Source organism: Ascidiella aspersa, chromosome 2, assembly GCF_963924565.1.
Source record: "Ascidiella aspersa chromosome 2, kaAscAspe10.2, whole genome shotgun sequence".
Classification (NCBI taxonomy): domain Eukaryota; kingdom Metazoa; phylum Chordata; class Ascidiacea; order Phlebobranchia; family Ascidiidae; genus Ascidiella; species Ascidiella aspersa.
In genome coordinates this window covers 14962616-14985487 of record NC_139448.1, presented here as the reverse complement: position 1 = coordinate 14985487, position 22872 = coordinate 14962616, and the positions used below count along the sequence as shown (strand labels likewise).

Genomic DNA, 22872 nt, shown 5'->3' with positions numbered 1-22872 from the left:
TTGAAACACCAGTTCCAATGGTACCAGATGTTGGTTGCGTTGCTAAAGCATCAACCGTTGGTGAAGATGTTACTGCAACACCAGGGGTTGTGACCGCACCAGAGGTAATTCCAGGTGAAACGTCAGTTCCAGTGGTACCAGATGTTGGTTGCGTTGCTAAAGCATCAACCGTTGGTGAAGATGTTACTGCAACACCAGGGGTTGCGACCGCACCAGAGGTAATTCCAGTTGAAACATCGGTTGCAGTGGTACCAGATATCAGTTGCGATTGAGTGGAATCAGCAGTCGACGACAATGTTCCTACAACACCAGGGGCTGTTACCGCACCAGGGGTAATACCAGTTGAAACTTCAGTTCCAGTCGTACCAGATGTTGGTTGCGTTGCTAAAGCATCAACCGTTTGTGAAGATGTTACTGCAGCTCCAGGGGTTGTGACCACACCAGAGGTAATTCCAGGTGAAACGTCAGTTCCAGTGGTACCAGATGTTGGTTGCGTTGCTAAAGCATCGTCAGTTGGTAAAGATGTTACTGCAGCTCCAGACGTTGTGACCACACCAGAGGTAATTCCAGGTGAAACGTCAGTTCCAGTGGTACCAGATGTTGGTTGCGTTGCTAAAGCATCAACCGTTTGTGAAGATGTTACTGCAAAACCAGGGGTTGTGACCGCACCAGAGCTAATTCCAGGTGAAACGTCGGTTCTAGTGGTACTAGATGTTGGTTGCGTTGCTAAAGCATCCATCGTTGGTGAAGATGTTACTGCAACACCAGGGGTTGTGACCGCACCGGAGGTAATTCCAGGAGAAACGTCAGTTCCAGTGGAACCAGATGTTGGTTGCGTTGCTGAAGCATCAACCGTTGGTGAAGATGTTACTGCAACACCAGGGGTTGTGACTGCACCCGCAGAAATTCCACTTGTAACTTGAGTTCCAGTGGAACCAGATGTTGATTGCGTCGCTGAAGCTTCAACCGTTGGTGAAGATGTTACTGCAACACCAGGAGTTGTCACCACACCAGAGGTAATTCCAGTTGAAACACCAGTTCCAGTGGTACCAGATGTTGGTTGCGTTGCTAAAGCATCAACTGTTGGTGAAGATGTTACTGTAACACCAGGAGTTGTCACCACACCAGAGGTAATTCCAGTTGAAATACCAGTTCCAGTGGTACCAGATGTTGGTTGCGTTGCTAAAGCATCGTCAGTTGGTAAAGATGTTACTGCAGCTCCAGACGTTGTGACCACACCAGAGGTAATTCCAGGTGAAACGTCAGTTCCAGTGGTACCAGATGTTGGTTGCGTTGCTAAAGCATCAACCGTTTGTGAAAATGTTACTGCAAAACCAGGGGTTGTGACCGCACCAGAGCTAATTCCAGGTGAAACGTCGGTTCTAGTGGTACTAGATGTTGGTTGCGTTGCTAAAGCATCCATCGTTGGTGAAGATGTTACTGCAACACCAGGGGTTGTGACCGCACCGGAGGTAATTCCAGGAGAAACGTCAGTTCCAGTGGAACCAGATGTTGGTTGCGTTGCTGAAGCATCAACCGTTGGTGAAGATGTTACTGCAACACCAGGGTTTGTGACTGCACCCGCAGAAATTCCACTTGTAACTTGAGTTCCAGTGGAACCAGATGTTGATTGCGTCGCTGAAGCTTCAACCGTTGGTGAAGATGTTACTGCAACACCAGGAGTTGTCACCACACCAGAGGTAATTCCAGTTGAAACACCAGTTCCAGTGGTACCAGATGTTGGTTGCGTTGCTAAAGCATCAACTGTTGGTGAAGATGTTACTGTAACACCAGGAGTTGTCACCACACCAGAGGTAATTCCAGTTGAAATACCAGTTCCAGTGGTACCAGATGTTGGTTGCGTTGCTAAAGCATCAACTGTTGGTGAAGATGTTACTGCAACACCAGGAGTTGTCACCACACCAGAGGTAATTCCAGTTGAAACACCAGTTCCAGTGGTACCAGATGTTGATTGCGTTGCTAAAGCATCCACCGTTGGTGAAGATGTTACTGCAACACCAGGGGTTGTGACCGCACCAGAGGTAATTCCAGGTGAAACGTCAGTTCCAGTGGTACCAGATGTTGGTTGCGTTGCTAAAGCATCAACCGTTGGTGAAGATGTTACTGCAACACCAGGGGTTGCGACCGCACCAGAGGTAATTCCAGTTGAAACATCGGTTGCAGTGGTACCAGATATCAGTTGCGATTGAGTGGAATCAGCAGTCGACGACAATGTTCCTACAACACCAGGGGCTGTTACCGCACCAGGGGTAATACCAGTTGAAACTTCAGTTCCAGTCGTACCAGATGTTGGTTGCGTTGCTAAAGCATCCACCGTTGGTGAAGATGTTACTGCAACACCAGGGGTTGTGACCACACCAGAGGTAATTCCAGTTGAAACACCAGTTCCAGTGGTACCAGATGTTGGTTGCGTTGCTGAAGCTTCAACCGTTGGTGAAGATGTTACTGCAACACCAGGGGTTGTGACTGCACCAGAGCTGATTCCAGTTGAAACACCAGTTCCAATGGTACCAGATGATGGTTGCGTTGCTAAAGCATCAACCGTTGGTGAAGATGTTACTGCAACACCAGGGGTTGTGACCGCACCAGAGGTAATTCCAGGTGAAACGTCAGTTCCAGTGGTACCAGATGTTGGTTGCGTTGCTAAAGCATCAACCGTTGGTGAAGATGTTACTGCAACACCAGGGGTTGTGACCGCACCAGAGGTAATTCCAGTTGAAACATCAGTTTCAGTGGTACCAGATGGTGGTTGCGTTGCTAAAGCATCAACCGTTGGTGAAAATGTTACTGCAACACCAGGGCTTGTGACCGCACCAGAGGTAATTCCAGGTGAAACGTCAGTTCCAGTGGTACCAGATGTTGGTTGCGTTGCTAAAGCATCAACCGTTGGTGAAGATGTTACTGCAACACCAGGGGTTGTGACCGCACCGGAGGTAACTCCAGGAGAAACGTCAGTTCCAGTGGTACCAGATGTTGGTTGCGATACCGAAGCATCAACTGTTGGTGAAGATGTTAATATTAAACTGTGGGACGTTACACTGTCAGAAACAGCACGAGTCGAAGTTATTTCGCGCGTTGATGAAGAATATGGAAGAGAAATCAATCGTGTTGAAACATCGGTTGCAGTGGTACCAGATATCAGTTGCGATTGAGTGGAATCAGCAGTCGACGACAATGATCCTACAACACCAGGGGCTGTTACCGCACCAGGAGTAATACCAGTTGAAACTTCAGTTCCAGTCGTACCAGATGTTGGTTGCGATGCTAAAGCATCGTCAGTTGGTAAAGATGTTACTGCAGCTCCAGGGGTTGTGACCACACCAGAGGTAATTCCAGGTGAAACGTCAGTTCCAGTGGTACCAGATGTTGGTTGCGTTGCTAAAGCATCAACCGTTTGTGAAGATGTTACTGCAAAACCAGGGGTTGTGACCGCACCAGAGCTAATTCCAGGTGAAACGTCGGTTCCAGTGGTACTAGATGTTGGTTGCGTTGCTAAAGCATCCACCGTTGGTGAAGATGTTACTGCAACACCAGGGGTTGTGACCGCACCGGAGGTAATTCCAGGAGAAACGTCAGTTCCAGTGGTACCAGATGTTGGTTGCGTTGCTGAAGCATCAACCGTTGGTGAAGATGTTACTGCAACACCAGGGGTTGTGACTGCACCCGCAGAAATTCCACTTGTAACTTGAGTTCCAGTGGAACCAGATGTTGATTGCGTCGCTAAAGCATCAATTGTTGAAGAAGATGTTACTGCAACACCAGGGGTTGTGACCGCACCAGAGGTAATTCCAGGTGAAATACCAGTTCCATTGGTACCAGATGTTGGTTGCGTTGCTAAAGCATCAACTGTTGGTGAAGATGTTACTGCAACACAAGGAGTTGTCACCGCACCAGAGCTAATATCAGTTGAAACACCAGTTCCAATGGTACCAGATGTTGGTTGCGTTGCTAAAGCATCAACTGTTGGTGAAGATGTTACTGCAACACCAGGAGTTGTCACCACACCAGAGGTAATTCCAGTTGAAATACCAGTTCCAGTGGTACCAGATGTTGGTTGCGTTGCTAAAGCATCAACTGTTGGTGAAGATGTTACTGCAACACCAGGAGTTGTCACCACACCAGAGGTAATTCCAGGTGAAACGTCAGTTCCAGTGGTACCAGATGTTGGTTGCGTTGCTAAAGCATCAACCGTTTGTGAAGATGTTGCTGCAACACCAGGGGTTGTGACCGCACCAGAGGTAATCCCAGGTGAAACGTCAGTTCCAGTGGTAACAGATGTTGGTTGCGTTGCTAAAGCATCAACCGTTGGTGAAGATGTTGCTGCAACACCAGGGGTTGTGACCGCACCAGAGGTAATCCCAGGTGAAACGTCAGTTCCAGTGGTACCAGATGGTGGTTGCGTTGCTAAAGCATCAACCGTTGGTGAAGATGTTACGGCAACACCAGGGGCTGTGACCGCACCAGAGGTAATACCAGTTGAAACTTCAATTCCAGTCGTACCAGATGTTGGTTGCGTTGCTAAAGCATCAAACGTTTGTGAAGATGTTACTGCAGCTCCAGGGGTTGTGACCACATCAGAGGTAATTCCAGGTGAAACGTCAGTTCCAGTGGTACCAGATGTTGGTTGCGTTGCTAAAGCATCAACCGTTTGTGAAAATGTTGCTGCAACACCAGGGGTTATGACCGCACCAGAGGTAATCCCAGGTGAAACGCCAGTTCCAGTGGTAACAGATGTTGGTTGCGTTGCTAAAGCATCAACCGTTGGTGAAGATGTTACTGCAACACCAGGGGTTGCGACTGCACCCACGGAAATTCCAGTTGTAACGTGAGTTCCAGTGGAACCAGATGTTGGTTGCGTTGCTAAAGCATCAATTGTTGGTGAAGATGTTACTGCAACACCAGGGGTTGTGACCGCACCAGAGGTAATTCCAGGTGAAGCGTCAGTTCCAGTGATACCAGATGGTGGTTGCGTTGCTAAAGCATCAACCGTTGGTGAAGATGTTACTGCAACACCAGGGGTTGTGACTGCACCAGAGCTAATTCCAGTTGAAACACCAGTTCCAATTGTACCAGATGTTGATTGCGTTGCTAAAGCATCAACCGTTGGTGAAGATGTTACTGCAACACCAGGGGTTGTGACTGCACCAGAGCTAATTCCAGTTGAAACACCAGTTCCAATTGTACCAGATGTTGGTTGCGTTGCTAAAGCATCAACCGTTGGTGAAGATGTTACTGCAACACCAGGGGTTGTGACCGCACCAGAGGTAATTCCAGTTGAAACATCAGTTTCAGTGGTACCAGATGGTGGTTGCGTTGCTAAAGCATCAACCGTTGGTGAAAATGTTACTGCAACACCAGGGCTTGTGACCGCACCAGAGGTAATTCCAGGTGAAACGTCAGTTCCAGTGGTACCAGATGTTGGTTGCGTTGCTAAAGCATCAACTGTTGGTGAAGATGTTACTGCAACACCAGGAGTTGTCACCACGCCAGAGGTAATTCCAGTTGAAATACCAGTTCCAGTGGTAACAGATGTTGGTTGCGTTGCTAAAGCATCAACCGTTGGTGAAGATGTTACTGCAACACCAGGGGTTGTGACTGCACCAGAGCTAATTCCAGTTGAAACACCAGTTCCAATGGTACCAGATGTTGGTTGCGTTGCTAAAGCATCGACCGTTTGTGAAGATGTTACTGCAACACCAGGGGTTGTGACTGCACCAGAGCTAATTCCAGTTGAAACACCAGTTCCAATGGTACCAGATGTTGGTTGCGTTGCTAAAGCATCAACCGTTGGTGAAGATGTTACTGCAACACCAGGGGTTGTGACCGCACCAGAGGTAATTCCAGGTGAAACGTCAGTTCCAGTGGTACCAGATGGTGGTTGCGTTGCTAAAGCATCAACCGTTGGTGAAGATGTTACGGCAACACCAGGGGCTGTGACCGCACCAGAGGTAATACCAGTTGAAACTTCAATTCCAGTCGTACCAGATGTTGGTTGCGTTGCTAAAGCATCAACCGTTTGTGAAGATGTTACTGCAGCTCCAGGGGTTGTGACCACATCAGAGGTAATTCCAGGTGAAACGTCAGTTCCAGTGGTACCAGATGTTGGTTGCGTTGCTAAAGCATCAACCGTTTGTGAAAATGTTGCTGCAACACCAGGGGTTGTGACCGCACCAGAGGTAATCCCAGGTGAAACGTCAGTTCCAGTGGTAACAGATGTTGGTTGCGTTGCTAAAGCATCAACCGTTGGTGAAGATGTTACTGCAACACCAGGGGTTGTGACTGCACCCACGGAAATTCCAGTTGTAACATGAGTTCCAGTGGAACCAGATGTTGGTTGCGTTGCTAAAGCATCAATTGTTGGTGAAGATGTTACTGCAACACCAGGGGTTGTGACCGCACCAGAGGTAATTCCAGTTGAAATACCAGTTCCAGTGGTACCAGATGTTGGTTGCGTTGCTAAAGCATCAACTGTTGGTGAAGATGTTACTGCAACACCAGGAGTTGTCACCGCACCAGAGCTAATATCAGTTGAAACACCAGTTCCAATGGTACCAGATGTTGGTTGCGTTGCTAAAGCATCAACTGTTGGTGAAGATGTTACTGCAACACCAGGAGTTGTCACCACACCAGAGGTAATTCCAGTTGAAATACCAGTTCCAGTGGTACCAGATGCTGGTTGCGTTGCTAAAGCATCAACTGTTGGTGAAGATGTTACTGCAACACCAGGAGTTGTCACCACACCAGAGGTAATTCCAGTTGAAATACCAGTTCCAGTGGTACCAGATGTTGATTGCGTTGCTAAAGCATCCACCGTTGGTGAAGATGTTACTGCAACACCAGGGGCTGTGACCGCACCAGAGGTAATACCAGTTGAAACTTCAATTCCAGTCGTACCAGATGTTGGTTGCGTTGCTAAAGCATCAACCGTTTGTGAAGATGTTACTGCAGCTCCAGGGGTTGTGACCACATCAGAGGTAATTCCAGGTGAAACGTCAGTTCCAGTGGTACCAGATGTTGGTTGCGTTGCTAAAGCATCAACCGTTTGTGACGATGTTGCTGCAACACCAGGGATTGTGACCGCACCAGAGAAAATCCCAGGTGAAACGTCAGTTCCAGTGGTAACAGATGTTGGTTGCGTTGCTAAAGCATCAACCGTTGGTGAAGATGTTACTGCAACACCAGGGGTTGTGACTGCACCCACGGAAATTCCAGTTGTAACATGAGTTCCAGTGGAACCAGATGTTGGTTGCGTAGCTAAAGCATCAATTGTTGGTGAAGATGTTACTGCAACACCAGGGGTTGTGACCGCACCAGAGGTAATTCCAGGTGAAGCGTCAGTTCCAGTGGTACCCGATGGTGGTTGCGTTGCTAAAGCATCAACCGTTGGTGAAGATGTTACTGCGACACCAGGGGTTGTGACTGCACCAGAGCTAATTCCAGTTGAAACACCAGTTCCAATGGTACCAGATGTTGGTTGCGTTGCTAAAGCATCAACCATTGGTGAAGATGTTACTGCAACACCAGGGGTTGTGACTGCACCAGAGCTAATTCCAGTTGAAACACCAGTTCCAATGGTACCAGATGTTGGTTGCGTTGCTAAAGCATCAACCGTTGGTGAAGATGTTACTGCAACACCAGGGGTTGTGACCGCACCAGAGGTAATTCCAGGTGAAACGTCAGTTCCAGTTGTACCAGATGTTGGTTGCGTTGCTAAAGCATCAACCGTTGGTGAAGATGTTACTGCAACACCAGGGTTTGTGACCGCACCAGAGGTAATTCCAGGTGAAACGTCAGTTCCAGTGGTACCAGATGGTGGTTGCGTTGCTAAAGCATCAACCGTTGGTGAAGATGTTACGGCAACACCAGGGGCTGTGACCGCACCAGAGGTAATACCAGTTGAAACTTCAATTCCAGTCGTACCAGATGTTGGTTGCGTTGCTAAAGCATCAACCGTTGGTGAAGATGTTACTGCAACACCAGGGTTTGTGACCGCACCAGAGGTAATTCCAGGTGAAACGTCAGTTCCAGTGGTACCAGATGTTGGTTGCGTTGCTAAAGCATCAACCGTTTGTGAAAATGTTGCTGCAACACCAGGGGTTATGACCGCACCAGAGGTAATCCCAGGTGAAACGCCAGTTCCAGTGGTAACAGATGTTGGTTGCGTTGCTAAAGCATCAACCGTTGGTGAAGATGTTACTGCAACACCAGGGGTTGCGACTGCACCCACGGAAATTCCAGTTGTAACGTGAGTTCCAGTGGAACCAGATGTTGGTTGCGTTGCTAAAGCATCAATTGTTGGTGAAGATGTTACTGCAACACCAGGGGTTGTGACCGCACCAGAGGTAATTCCAGGTGAAGCGTCAGTTCCAGTGATACCAGATGGTGGTTGCGTTGCTAAAGCATCAACCGTTGGTGAAGATGTTACTGCAACACCAGGGGTTGTGACTGCACCAGAGCTAATTCCAGTTGAAACACCAGTTCCAATTGTACCAGATGTTGATTGCGTTGCTAAAGCATCAACCGTTGGTGAAGATGTTACTGCAACACCAGGGGTTGTGACTGCACCAGAGCTAATTCCAGTTGAAACACCAGTTCCAATTGTACCAGATGTTGGTTGCGTTGCTAAAGCATCAACCGTTGGTGAAGATGTTACTGCAACACCAGGGGTTGTGACCGCACCAGAGGTAATTCCAGTTGAAACATCAGTTTCAGTGGTACCAGATGGTGGTTGCGTTGCTAAAGCATCAACCGTTGGAGAAAATGTTACTGCAACACCAGGGCTTGTGACCGCACCAGAGGTAATTCCAGGTGAAACGTCAGTTCCAGTGGTACCAGATGTTGGTTGCGTTGCTAAAGCATCAACTGTTGGTGAAGATGTTACTGCAACACCAGGAGTTGTCACCACGCCAGAGGTAATTCCAGTTGAAATACCAGTTCCAGTGGTAACAGATGTTGGTTGCGTTGCTAAAGCATCAACCGTTGGTGAAGATGTTACTGCAACACCAGGGGTTGTGACTGCACCAGAGCTAATTCCAGTTGAAACACCAGTTCCAATGGTACCAGATGTTGGTTGCGTTGCTAAAGCATCAACCGTTTGTGAAGATGTTACTGCAACACCAGGGGTTGTGACTGCACCAGAGCTAATTCCAGTTGAAACACCAGTTCCAATGGTACCAGATGTTGGTTGCGTTGCTAAAGCATCAACCGTTGGTGAAGATGTTACTGCAACACCAGGGGTTGCGACCGCACCAGAGGTAATTCCAGGTGAAACGCCAGTTCCAGTGGTAACAGATGTTGGTTGCGTTGCTAAAGCATCAACCGTTGGTGAAGATGTTACTGCAACACCAGGGGTTGCGACTGCACCCACGGAAATTCCAGTTGTAACGTGAGTTCCAGTGGAACCAGATGTTGGTTGCGTTGCTAAAGCATCAATTGTTGGTGAAGATGTTACTGCAACACCAGGGGTTATGACCGCACCAGAGGTAATTCCAGGTGAAGCGTCAGTTCCAGTGATACCAGATGGTGGTTGCGTTGCTAAAGCATCAACCGTTGGTGAAGATGTTACTGCAACACCAGGGGTAGTGACTGCACCAGAGCTAATTCCAGTTGAAACACCAGTTCCAATTGTACCAGATGTTGATTGCGTTGCTAAAGCATCAACCGTTGGAGAAGATGTTACTGCAACACCAGGGGTTGTGACTGCACCAGAGCTAATTCCAGTTGAAACACCAGTTCCAATTGTACCAGATGTTGGTTGCGTTGCTAAAGCATCAACCGTTGGTGAAGATGTTACTGCAACACCAGGGGTTGTGACCGCACCAGAGGTAATTCCAGTTGAAACATCAGTTTCAGTGGTACCAGATGGTGGTTGCGTTGCTAAAGCATCAACCGTTGGTGAAAATGTTACTGCAACACCAGGGCTTGTGACCGCACCAGAGGTAATTCCAGGTGAAACGTCAGTTCCAGTGGTACCAGATGTTGGTTGCGTTGCTAAAGCATCAACTGTTGGTGAAGATGTTACTGCAACACCAGGAGTTGTCACCACACCAGAGGTAATTCCAGTTGAAATACCAGTTCCAGTGGTAACAGATGTTGGTTGCGTTGCTAAAGCATCAACCGTTGGTGAAGATGTTACTGCAACACCAGGGGTTGTGACTGCACCAGAGCTAATTCCAGTTGAAACACCAGTTCCAATGGTACCAGATGTTGGTTGCGTTGCTAAAGCATCAACCGTTTGTGAAGATGTTACTGCAACACCAGGGGTTGTGACTGCACCAGAGCTAATTCCAGTTGAAACACCAGTTCCAATGGTACCAGATGTTGGTTGCGTTGCTAAAGCATCAACCGTTGGTGAAGATGTTACTGCAACACCAGGGGTTGCGACCGCACCAGAGGTAATTCCAGGTGAAACGTCAGTTCCAGTTGTACCAGATGTTGGTTGCGTTGCTAAAACATCAACCGTTGGTGAAGATGTTACTGCAACACCAGGGGTTGTGACCGCACCAGAGGTAATTCCAGGTGAAACGTCAGTTCCAGTGGTACCAGATGGTGGTTGCGTTGCTAAAGCATCAACCGTTGGTGAAGATGTTACGGCAACACCAGGGGTTGTGACTGCACCAGAGCTAGTTCCAGTTGAAACACCAGTTCCAATGGTGCCAGATGTTGGTTGCGTTGCTAAAGCATCAACTGTTGGTGAAGATGTTACTGCAACACCAGAAGTTGTCTCCACACCAGAGGTAATTCCAGTTGAAATAAAAGTTCCAGTTGTACCAGATGGTGGTTGCGTTGCTAAAGCATCAACCGTTGGTGAAAATGTTACTGCAACACCAGGGCTTGTGACCGCACCAGAGGTAATTCCAGGTGAAACGTCAGTTCCAGTGGTACCAGATGTTGGTTGCGTTGCTAAAGCATCAACTGTTGGTGAAGATGTTACTGCAACACCAGGAGTTGTCACCACACCAGAGGTAATTCCAGTTGAAATACCAGTTCCAGTGGTAACAGATGTTGGTTGCGTTGCTAAAGCATCAACCGTTGGTGAAGATGTTACTGCAACACCAGGGGTTGTGACTGCACCAGAGCTAATTCCAGTTGAAACACCAGTTCCAATGGTGCCAGATGTTGGTTGCGTTGCTAAAGCATCAACCGTTGGTGAAGATGTTACGGCAACACCAGGGGTTGTGACCGCACCAGAGGTAATTCCAGGTGAAACGTCAGTTCCAGTGGTACCAGATGGTGGTTGCGTTGCTAAAGCATCAACCGTAGGTGAAGATGTTACGGCAACACCAGGAGTTGCCACCGCACCAGAGCTAATATCAGTTGAAACACCAGTTCCAATGGTACCAGATGTTGGTTGCGTTGCTAAAGCCTCCACTGTTGGTGAAGATGTTGCTGCAACACCAGGAGTTGTCACCACACCAGAGGTAATTCCAGTTGAAATACCAGTTCCAGTGGCACCAGATGTTGGTTGCGTTGCTAAAGCATCAACTGTTGGTGAAGATGTTACTGCAACACCAGGAGTTGTCACCACACCAGAGGTAATTCCAGTTAAAATACCAGTTCCAGTGGTACCAGATGTTGATTGCGTTGCTAAAGCATCCACCGTTGGTGAAGATGTTACTGCAACATCAGGGGCTGTGACCGCACCAGAGGTAATACCAGTTGAAACTTCAATTCCAGTCGTACCAGATGTTGGTTGCGTTGCTAAAGCATCAACCGTTTGTGAAGATGTTACTGCAGCTCCAGGGGTTGTGACCACATCAGAGGTAATTCCAGGTGAAACGTCAGTTCCAGTGGTACCAGATGTTGGTTGCGTTGCTAAAGCATCAACCGTTTGTGAAGATGTTGCTGCAACACCAGGGGTTGTGACCGCACCAGAGGTAATTCCAGGTGAAACGTCAGATCCAGTGGTAACAGATGTTGGTTGCGTTGCTAAAGCATCAACCGTTGGTGAAGATGTTACTGCAACACCAGGGGTTGTGACTGCACCCACGGAAATTCCAGTTGTAACATGAGTTCCAGTGGAACCAGATGTTGGTTGCGTTGCTAAAGCATCAATTGTTGGTGAAGATGTTACTGCAACACCAGGGGTTGTGACCGCACCAGAGGTAATTCCAGGTGAAGCGTCAGTTCCAGTGGTACCAGATGGTGGTTGCGTTGCTAAAGCATCAACCGTTGGTGAAGATGTTACTGCAACACCAGGGGTTGTGACTGCACCAGAGCTAATTCCAGTTGAAACACCAGTTCCAATGGTACCAGATGTTGGTTGCGTTGCTAAAGCATCAACCGTTGGTGAAGATGTTACTGCAACACCAGGGGTTGTGACTGCACCAGAGCTAATTCCAGTTGAAACACCAGTTCCAATGTTACCAGATGTTGGTTGCGTTGCTAAAGCATCAACCGTTGGTGAAGATGTTACTGCAACACCAGGGGTTGTGACCGCACCAGAGGTAATTCCAGGTGAAGCGTCAGTTCCAGTGGTACCAGATGGTGGTTGCGTTGCTAAAGCATCAACAGTTGGTGAAGATGTTACTGCAACACCAGGGGTTGTGACTGCACCAGAGCTAATTCCAGTTGAAACACCAGTTCCAATGGTACCAGATGTTGGTTGCGTTGCTAAAGCATCAACCGTTGGTGAAGATGTTACTGCAACACCAGGGGTTGTGACCGCACCAGAGGTAATTCCAGGTGAAACGTCAGTTCCAGTTGTACCAGATGTTGGTTGCGTTGCTAAAGCATCAACCGTTGGTGAAGATGTTACTGCAACACCAGGGGTTGTGACCGCACCAGAGGTAATTCCAGGTGAAACGTCAGTTCCAGTGGTACCAGATGGTGGTTGCGTTGCTAAAGCATCAACCGTTGGTGAAGATGTTACGGCAACACCAGGGGCTGTGACCGCACCAGAGGTAATACCAGTTGAAACTTCAATTCCAGTCGTACCAGATGTTGGTTGCGTTGCTAAAGCATCAACCGTTTGTGAAGATGTTACTGCAGCTCCAGGGGTTGTGACCACATCAGAGGTAATTCCAGGTGAAACGTCAGTTCCAGTGGTACCAGATGTTGGTTGCGTTGCTAAAGCATCAACCGTTTGTGAAAATGTTGCTGCAACACCAGGGGTTGTGACCGCACCAGAGGTAATCCCAGGTGAAACGTCAGTTCCAGTGGTAACAGATGTTGGTTGCGTTGCTAAAGCATCAACCGTTGGTGAAGATGTTACTGCAACACCAGGGGTTGTGACTGCACCCACGGAAATTCCAGTTGTAACATGAGTTCCAGTGGAACCAGATGTTGGTTGCGTTGCTAAAGCATCAATTGTTGGTGAAGATGTTACTGCAACACCAGGGGTTGTGACCGCACCAGAGGTAATTCCAGTTAAAATACCAGTTCCAGTGGTACCAGATGTTGATTGCGTTGCTAAAGCATCCACCGTTGGTGAAGATGTTACTGCAACATCAGGGGCTGTGACCGCACCAGAGGTAATACCAGTTGAAACTTCAATTCCAGTCGTACCAGATGTTGGTTGCGTTGCTAAAGCATCAACCGTTTGTGAAGATGTTACTGCAGCTCCAGGGGTTGTGACCACATCAGAGGTAATTCCAGGTGAAACGTCAGTTCCAGTGGTACCAGATGTTGGTTGCGTTGCTAAAGCATCAACCGTTTGTGAAGATGTTGCTGCAACACCAGGGGTTGTGACCGCACCAGAGGTAATTCCAGGTGAAACGTCAGATCCAGTGGTAACAGATGTTGGTTGCGTTGCTAAAGCATCGACCGTTGGTGAAGATGTTACTGCAACACCAGGGGTTGTGACTGCACCCACGGAAATTCCAGTTGTAACATGAGTTCCAGTGGAACCAGATGTTGGTTGCGTTGCTAAAGCATCAATTGTTGGTGAAGATGTTACTGCAACACCAGGGGTTGTGACCGCACCAGAGGTAATTCCAGGTGAAGCGTCAGTTCCAGTGGTACCAGATGGTGGTTGCGTTGCTAAAGCATCAACCGTTGGTGAAGATGTTACTGCAACACCAGGGGTTGTGACTGCACCAGAGCTAATTCCAGTTGAAACACCAGTTCCAATGGTACCAGATGTTGGTTGCGTTGCTAAAGCATCAACCGTTGGTGAAGATGTTACTGCAACACCAGGGGTTGTGACTGCACCAGAGCTAATTCCAGTTGAAAAACCAGTTCCAATGTTACCAGATGTTGGTTGCGTTGCTAAAGCATCAACCGTTGGTGAAGATGTTACTGCAACACCAGGGGTTGTGACCGCACCAGAGGTAATTCCAGGTGAAACGTCAGTTCCAGTTGTACCAGATGTTGGTTGCGTTGCTAAAGCATCAACCGTTGGTGAAGATGTTACTGCAACACCAGGGGTTGTGACCGCACCAGAGGTAATTCCAGGTGAAACGTCAGTTCCAGTGGTACCAGATGGTGGTTGCGTTGCTAAAGCATCAACCGTTGGTGAAGATGTTACGGCAACACCAGGGGCTGTGACCGCACCAGAGGTAATACCAGTTGAAACTTCAATTCCAGTCGTACCAGATGTTGGTTGCGTTGCTAAAGCATCAACCGTTTGTGAAGATGTTACTGCAGCTCCAGGGGTTGTGACCACATCAGAGGTAATTCCAGGTGAAACGTCAGTTCCAGTGGTACCAGATGTTGGTTGCGTTGCTAAAGCATCAACCGTTTGTGAAAATGTTGCTGCAATACCAGGGGTTGTGACCGCACCAGAGGTAATCCCAGGTGAAACGTCAGTTCCAGTGGTAACAGATGTTGGTTGCGTTGCTAAAGCATCAACCGTTGGTGAAGATGTTACTGCAACACCAGGGGTTGTGACTGCACCCACGGAAATTCCAGTTGTAACATGAGTTCCAGTGGAACCAGATGTTGGTTGCGTTGCTAAAGCATCAATTGTTGGTGAAGATGTTACTGCAACACCAGGGGTTGTGACCGCACCAGAGGTAATTCCAGGTGAAACGTCAGTTCCAGTGATACCAGATGGTGGTTGCGTTGCTAAAGCATCAACCGTTGGTGAAGATGTTACTGCAACACCAGGGGTTGTGACTGCACCAGAGCTAATTCCAGTTGAAACACCAGTTCCAATGGTACCAGATGTTGATTGCGTTGCTAAAGCATCAACCGTTGGTGAAGATGTTACTGCAACACCAGGGGTTGTGACTGCACCAGAGCTAATTCCAGTTGAAACACCAGTTCCAATTGTACCAGATGTTGGTTGCGTTGCTAAAGCATCAACCGTTGGTGAAGATGTTACTGCAACACCAGGGGTTGTGACCGCACCAGAGGTAATTCCAGTTGAAACATCAGTTTCAGTGGTACCAGATGGTGGTTGCGTTGCTAAAGCATCAACCGTTGGTGAAAATGTTACTGCAACACCAGGGCTTGTGACCGCACCAGAGGTAATTCCAGGTGAAACGTCAGTTCCAGTGGAATCAAATGTTGGTTGCGTTGCTAAAGCATCAACCGTTGGTGAAGATGTTACTGCAACACCAGGGGTTGTGACCGCACCGGAGGTAACTCCAGGAGAAACGTCAGTTCCAGTGGTACCAGATGTTGGTTGCGATACCGAAGCATCAACTGTTGGTGAAGATGTTAATATTAAACTGTGGGACGTTACACTGTCAGAAACAGCACGAGTCGAAGTTATTTCGCGCGTTGATGAAGAATATGGAAGCGAAATCCATCGTGTTGAAACATCGGTTGAAGTGGTACCAGATATCAGTTGCGATTGAGTGGAATCAGCAGTCGACGACAATGATCCTACAACACCAGGGGCTGTTACCGCACCAGGGGTAATACCAGTTGAAACTTCAGTTCCAGTCGTACCAGATGTTGGTTGCGATGCTAAAGCATCGTCAGTTGGTAAAGATGTTACTGCAGCTCCAGGGGTTGTGACCACACCAGAGGTAATTCCAGGTGAAACGTCAGTTCCAGTGGTACCAGATGTTGGTTGCGTTGCTAAAGCATCAACCATTTGTGAAGATGTTACTGCAAAACCAGGGGTTGTGACCGCACCAGAGCTAATTCCAGGTGAAACGTCAGTTCCAGTGGTACTAGATGTTGGTTGCGTTGCTAAAGCATCCACCGTTGGTGAAGATGTTACTGCAACACCAGGGGTTGTGACCGTACCGGAGGTAATTCCAGGAGAAACGTCAGTTCCAGTGGTACCAGATGTTGGTTGCGTTGCTGAAGCTTCAACCGTTGGTGAAGATGTTACTGCAACACCAGGGGTTGTGACTGCACCCGCAGAAATTCCACTTGTAACTTGAGTTCCAGTGGAACCAGATGTTGATTGCGTCGCTAAAGCATCAATTGTTGAAGAAGATGTTACTGCAACACCAGGGGTTGTGACCGCACCAGAGGTAATTCCAGGTGAAACGCCAGTTCCAGTGGTACCAGATGTTGGTTGCGTTGCTAAAGCATCAACTGTTGGTGAAGATGTTACTGCAACACCAGGAGTTGTCACCACACCAGAGGTAATTCCAGTTGAAATACCAGTTCCATTGGTACCAGATGTTGGTTGCGTTGCTAAAGCATCAACTGTTGGTGAAGATGTTACTGCAACACCAGGAGTTGTCACCACACCAGAGGTAATTCCAGGTGAAACGCCAGTTCCAGTGGTACCAGATGTTGGTTGCGTTGCTAAAGCATCAACTGTTGGTGAAGATGTTACTGCAACACCAGGAGTTGTCACCACACCAGAGCTAATATCAGTTGAAACACCATTTCCAATGGTACCAGATGTTGGTTGCGTTGCTAAAGCATCAACTGTTGGTGAAGATGTTACTGCAACACCAGGAGTTGTCACCACACCAGAGGTAATTCCATTTGAAATACCAGTTCCAGTGGTACCAGATGTTGGTTGCGTTGCTAAAGCATCAACTGTTGGTGAAGATGTTACTGCAACACCAGGAGTTGTCACCACACCAGAGGTAATTCCAGTTGAAATACCAGTTCCAGTGGTACCAGATGTTGATTGCGTTGCTAAAGCATCCACCGTTGGTGAAGATGTTACTGCAACACCAGGGGCTGTGACCGCACCAGAGGTAATACCAGTTGAAACTTCAATTCCAGTCGTACCAGATGTTGGTTGCGTTGCTAAAGCATCAACCGTTTGTGAAGATGTTACTGCAGCTCCAGGGGTTGTGATCACATCAGAGGTAATTCCAGGTGAAACGTCAGTTCCAGTGGTACCAGATGTTGGTTGCGTTGCTAAAGCATCAACCGTTTGTGACGATGTTGCTGCAACTCCAGGGGTTGTGACCGCACCAGAGGAAATCCCAGGTGAAACGTCAGTTCCAGTGGTAACAGATGTTGGTTGCGTTGCTAAAGCATCAACCGTTGGTGAAGATGTTACTGCAACACCAGGGGTTGTGACTGCACCCACGGAAATTCCAGTTGTAACATGAGTTCCAGTGGAACCAGATGTTGGTTGCGTAGCTAAAGCATCAATTGTTGGTGAAGATGTTACTGCAACACCAGGGGTTGTGACCGCACCAGAGGTAATTCCAGGTGAAGCGTCAGTTCCAGTGGTACCAGATGGTGGTTGCGTTGCTAAAGCATCAACCGTTGGTGAAGATGTTACTGCAACACCAGGGGTTGTGACTGCACCAGAGCTAATTCCAGTTGAAACACCAGTTCCAATGGTACCAGATGTTGGTTGCGTTGCTAAAGCATCAACCGTTGGTGAAGATATTACTGCAACACCAGGGGTTGTGACTGCACCAGAGCTAATTCCAGTTGAAACACCAGTTCCAATGGTACCAGATGTTGGTTGCGTTGCTAAAGCATCAACCGTTGGTGAAGATGTTACTGCAACACCAGGGGTTGCGACCACACCAGAGGTAATTCCAGGTGAAACGTCAGTTCCAGTTGTACCAGATGTTGGTTGCGTTGCTAAAGCATCAACCGTTGGTGAAGATGTTACTGCAACACCAGGGGTTGTGACCGCACCAGAGGTAATTCCAGGTGAAACGTCAGTTCCAGTGGTACCAGATGGTGGTTGCGTTGCTAAAGCATCAACCGTTGGTGAAGATGTTACGGCAACACCAGGGGTTGTGACTGCACCAGAGCTAGTTCCAGTTGAAACACCAGTTCCAATGGTACCAGATGTTGGTTGCGTTGCTAAAGCATCAACTGTTGGTAAAGATGTTACTGCAACACCAGAAGTTGTCACCACACCAGAGGTAATTCCAGTTGAAATACCAGTTCCAGTTGTACCAGATGTTGGTTGCGTTGCTAAAGCATCAACCGTTGGTGAAGATGTTACTGCAACACCAGGTGTTGTGACCGCACCAGAGGTAATTCCAGGTGAAACGTCAGTTCCAGTGGTACCAGATGGTGGTTGCGTTGCTAAAGCATCAACCGTAGGTGAAGATGTTACGGCAACACCAAGAGTTGCCACCGCACCAGAGCTAATATCAGTTGAAACACCAGTTCCAATGGTACCAGATGTTGGTTGCGTTGCTAAAGCCTCCACTGTTGGTGAAGATGTTGCTGCAACACCAGGGGTTGTGACTGCACCAGAGCTAGTTCCAGTTGAAACACCAGTTCCAATGGTACCAGATGTTGGTTGCGTTGCTAAAGCATCAACTGTTGGTAAAGATGTTACTGCAACACCAGGGGCTGTGACCGCACCAGAGGTAATACCAGTTGAAACTTCAATTCCAGTCGTACCAGATGTTGGTTGCGTTGCTAAAGCATCAACCGTTTGTGAAGATGTTACTGCAGCTCCAGGGGTTGTGACCACATCAGAGGTAATTCCAGGTGAAACGTCAGTTCCAGTGGTACCAGATGTTGGTTGCGTTGCTAAAGCATCAACCGTTGGTGAAGATGTTACTGCAACACCAGGGGTTGTGACCGCACCAGAGGTAATTCCAGGTGAAACGTCAGTTCCAGTTGTACCAGATGTTGGTTGCGTTGCTAAAGCATCAACCGTTGGTGAAGATGTTACTGCAACACCAGGGGTTGTGACCGCACCAGAGGTAATTCTAGGTGAAACGTCAGTTCCAGTGATACCAGATGGTGGTTGCGTTGCTAAAGCATCAACCGTTGGTGAAGATGTTACTGCAACACCAGGGGTTGTGACTGCACCAGAGCTAATTCCAGTTGAAACACCAGTTCCAATTGTACCAGATGTTGGTTGCGTTGCTAAAGCATCAACCGTTGGTGAAGATGTTACTGCAACACCAGGGGTTGTGACCGCACCAGAGGTAATTCCAGGTGAAACGTCAGTTCCAGTGGTACCAGATGTTGGTTGCGTTGCTAAACCATCAACCGTTGGTGAAGATGTTATTGCAACACCAGGGGTTGTGACCACACCAGAGGTAATTCCAGGTGAAATGTCAGTTCCAGTGGTACCAGATGTTGGTTGCGTTGCTAAACCATCAACCGTTGGTGAAGATGTTACTGCAACACCAGGGGTTGTGACTGCATCCGCGGAAATTCCAGTTGTAACTTGAGTTCCAGTGGTACCAGATGTTGGTTGCGTTGCTAAAGCAACAACTGTTGGTGAAGATGTTACTGCAACATCAGGGGTTGTCACCGCACCAGAGGTAATTCCAGTTGAAATACCAGTTTCAGTGGTACCAGAAGTTGGTTGCGTTGCTAATGCATCAACTGTTGGTAAGGATGTTACTGCAACACCAGGAGTTTTCATCGCACCAGAGGTAATTCCAGTTGAAATACCAGTTTCAGTGGTATCAGATGTTGGTTGCGATACTAAAGCGTCAACAGTTTGTGAAGATGTTATTGCAACACCAGGGGTTGTGACCGCACCAGAGGTAATTCCAGTTGTAACCTGAGTTCCAGTGGAACCAGATGTTGTTTGCGTTGCTAAAGCATCAACCGTTGGTGAAGATGTTACTGCAACATCAGGGGTTGTGCCATCACCAGAGGTAATTCCAGTTGAAATACCAGTTCCAATGGTACCAGATGTTGGTTGCGTTGCTAAAGCATCAACTGTTGGTGAAGATGTTACTGCAACACGAGGGGTTGTGACATCACCCGAGGTAATTTCAGGTGAAACATCGGTTCCAGTGGTACCAGATGTTGGTTGCGTTGCTAAAGCATCAACTGTTGGTGAAGATGTTACTGCAACACCAGGGGTTGTGACTGCACCCGCAGAAATTCCAGGTGAAACGTCAGTTCCAGTGGTACCAGATGTTGGTTGCGTTGCTGAAGCATCAACCGTTGGTGAAGATGTAACTGCAACACCAGGGGTTGTGACCGCACCAGAGGTAATTCCAGGTGAAACGTCAGTTCCAGTGGAACCAGATGTTGATTGCGTTGCTAAAGCATCAACCGTTGGTAAAGATGTTACTGCAACATCATGGGTTGGGACATCACCAGAGGTAATTCCAGGTGAAACGTCAGTTCCAGTGGAACCAGATGTTGATTGCGTCGCTAAAGCATCAACCGTTGGTGAAGATGTTACTGCAACATCAGGGGTTGGGACATCACCAGAGATAATTCCAGTTGAAATACCAGTTCCAGTGGTAACAGATGTTGGTTGCGCTGCTAAAGCATCAACTGTTGGTGAAGATGTTACTGCAACACCAGGGGTTGTGACTGCACCCGCGGAAATTCCAGGTGAAACGTCAGTTTCAGTGGTACCAGATGTTGGTTGCGTTGCTAAAGCATCAAACGTTGGTGAAGATGTTACTGCAACACCAGGGGTTGTGACCGCACCAGAGGTAATTCCAGGTGAAACGTCAGTTCCAGTGGTACCAGATGTTGGTTGCGTCGCTGAAACATCAACCGTTGGTGAAGATGTTACTGCAACACCAGGGGTTGTGACTGCACCCGCGGAAATTCCAGTTGTAACTTGAGTTCCAGTGGTACCAGATGTTGATTGCGTCGCTAAAGCATCAACTGTTGGTGAAGATGTTACTGCAACATCAGGGGTTGGGACATCACCAGAGGTAATTCTAGTTGAAATACCAGTTCCAGAGGTACCAGATGTTGGTTGCGTTGCAAAAGCATCAACTGTTGGTGAAGATGTTACTGCAACACGAGGGGTTGTGACATCACCCGAGGTAATTTCAGTTGAAACATCAGTTTCAGTGGTACCAGATGGTGGTTGCGTTCCTAATGCATCAACTGTTGGTGAAGATGTTACTGCAACACCAGGGGTTGTCACCGCAACAGAGCTAATTCCAGTTGAAACACCAGTTCCAATGGTACCAGATGTTGGTTGCGTTGCTAAAGCATCAACCGTTGGTGAAGATGTTACTGCAACACGAGGGGTTGTGACATCACCCGAGGTAATTTCAGTTGAAACATCAGTTTCAGTGGTACCAGATGGTGGTTGCGTTGCTAATGCATCAACTGTTGGTGAAGATGTTACTGCAACACCAGGGGTTGTTGTGACCGCACCAGAGGTAATTCCAGTTGAAATACCAGTTCCAGTGGTATCAGATGTTGGTTGCGATACTAAAGCGTCAACCGTTGGTGAAGATGTTACTGCAACACCAGGGGTTGTGACCGCACCAGAGGTAATTCCAGGTGAAACGTCAGTTCCAGTGGTACCAGATGTTTGTTGCGTTGCTAAAGCAACAACCTTTGGCGAAGATGTTACTGCAACACCAGGGGTTGTGACCGCATCTGAGCTAATTCCAGTTGAAACATCAGTTCCAGTGGTACCAGATGTTGGTTGCGTTGCTAAAGCATCAACCGTTGGTGAAGATGTCACTGCAACACCAGGGGTTGTGACCGCCCCAGAGCTAATTCCAGGTGAAACGTCAGTTCCAGTGGTACCAGATGTTGGTTGCGTTGCTAAAGCATCAACCGTTGGTGAAGATGTTACTGCAACACCAGGGGTTGTGACATCACCTGAGGTAATTCCAGGAGAAACGTCAGTTCCAGTGGTACCAGATGTTGGTTGCGATGGCAAAGTATCAACCGTTGTTGAAGATGTCACTGCAACACCAGGGGTTGTCACCGCACCGGAGCTAATTCCAGTTGAAACACCAGTTCCAGTGGTACCAGATGTTGGTTGCGATGCCAAATCATCAACAGTTGGTGAAGATTTTGCTGCCACACCAGGGGTTGTTACCGCATCAGAGGTATTTCCAGTTGAAATACCAGTTCCAGTGGTCCCAGATTTTGGTTGCGTTGCCAAAGTATCAACCGTTGTTGAAGACGCTACTGCAACACCAGGGGTTGTCACCGCATCCAAGGTAATACCAGTTGAAACTTCAGTACCAGTGGTACCAGATGTTGGTTGCGATGCTAAAGCATCAACAGTTTGTGAAGATGTTACTGCAACACCAGGGGTTTTGACATCACTAGAGGTAATTCCAGTTGAAACAATAGCTCCAGTGGAACCAGATATTGGTTGCGATACTGAAGCATCAACCGTTGGTGAAGATGTTACTGCAACACCAGGGGTTGTGACCGCACCAGAGGTAATACCAGTTAAAACTTCTCTTTCAGTGGTACCAGATGTTGGTTGCGATGATAAAGTAGCAACCGTTGGTGAAGATATTACTGCAACACCAGGGGTTGTGACCGCACTAGAGGTTATTCCAGTCGAAACTCCAGTTCCAGTGGTGTCAATTGGTTCGTCGGTTCCAGTTGTACCATATGTTGGTTGCGATACCAAAGCGTCAACCGTTGGTGAAGATGTTACTGCGACACCTGGGGTTGTGACTGCACCAGTGGAAATAGAATTTGCCGTGCTTGCCTTGATGGTTTCATTTGTAAAAGGTTGTGTTATATTTTGTGATGATGTTTTTTCAACTTCTTTTGTTGTGGCGACTGTAGTGACTTCATCTGCGACCGTAGATTGATTACCATTTGTAATCGAAATAAAGCGATACATATCCAGATATATAGAAG

The 22872-nt window shown here is 47.9% G+C and overlaps 1 protein-coding gene across 1 annotated transcript in view; it reads right to left on the bottom strand.

The window, feature by feature from the left end:
- The window catches only part of LOC146163903 (uncharacterized), an 87380-nt gene that overhangs the window by 15153 nt on the left and 49355 nt on the right, over positions 1-22872 (bottom strand). Inside the window, exon 120 of the mRNA XM_083380627.1 lies at positions 19279-22806. Coding sequence (XP_083236753.1) covers positions 19279-22806 — 3528 coding nt within the window. The remainder of the gene's footprint in view (positions 1-19278; positions 22807-22872) is intronic.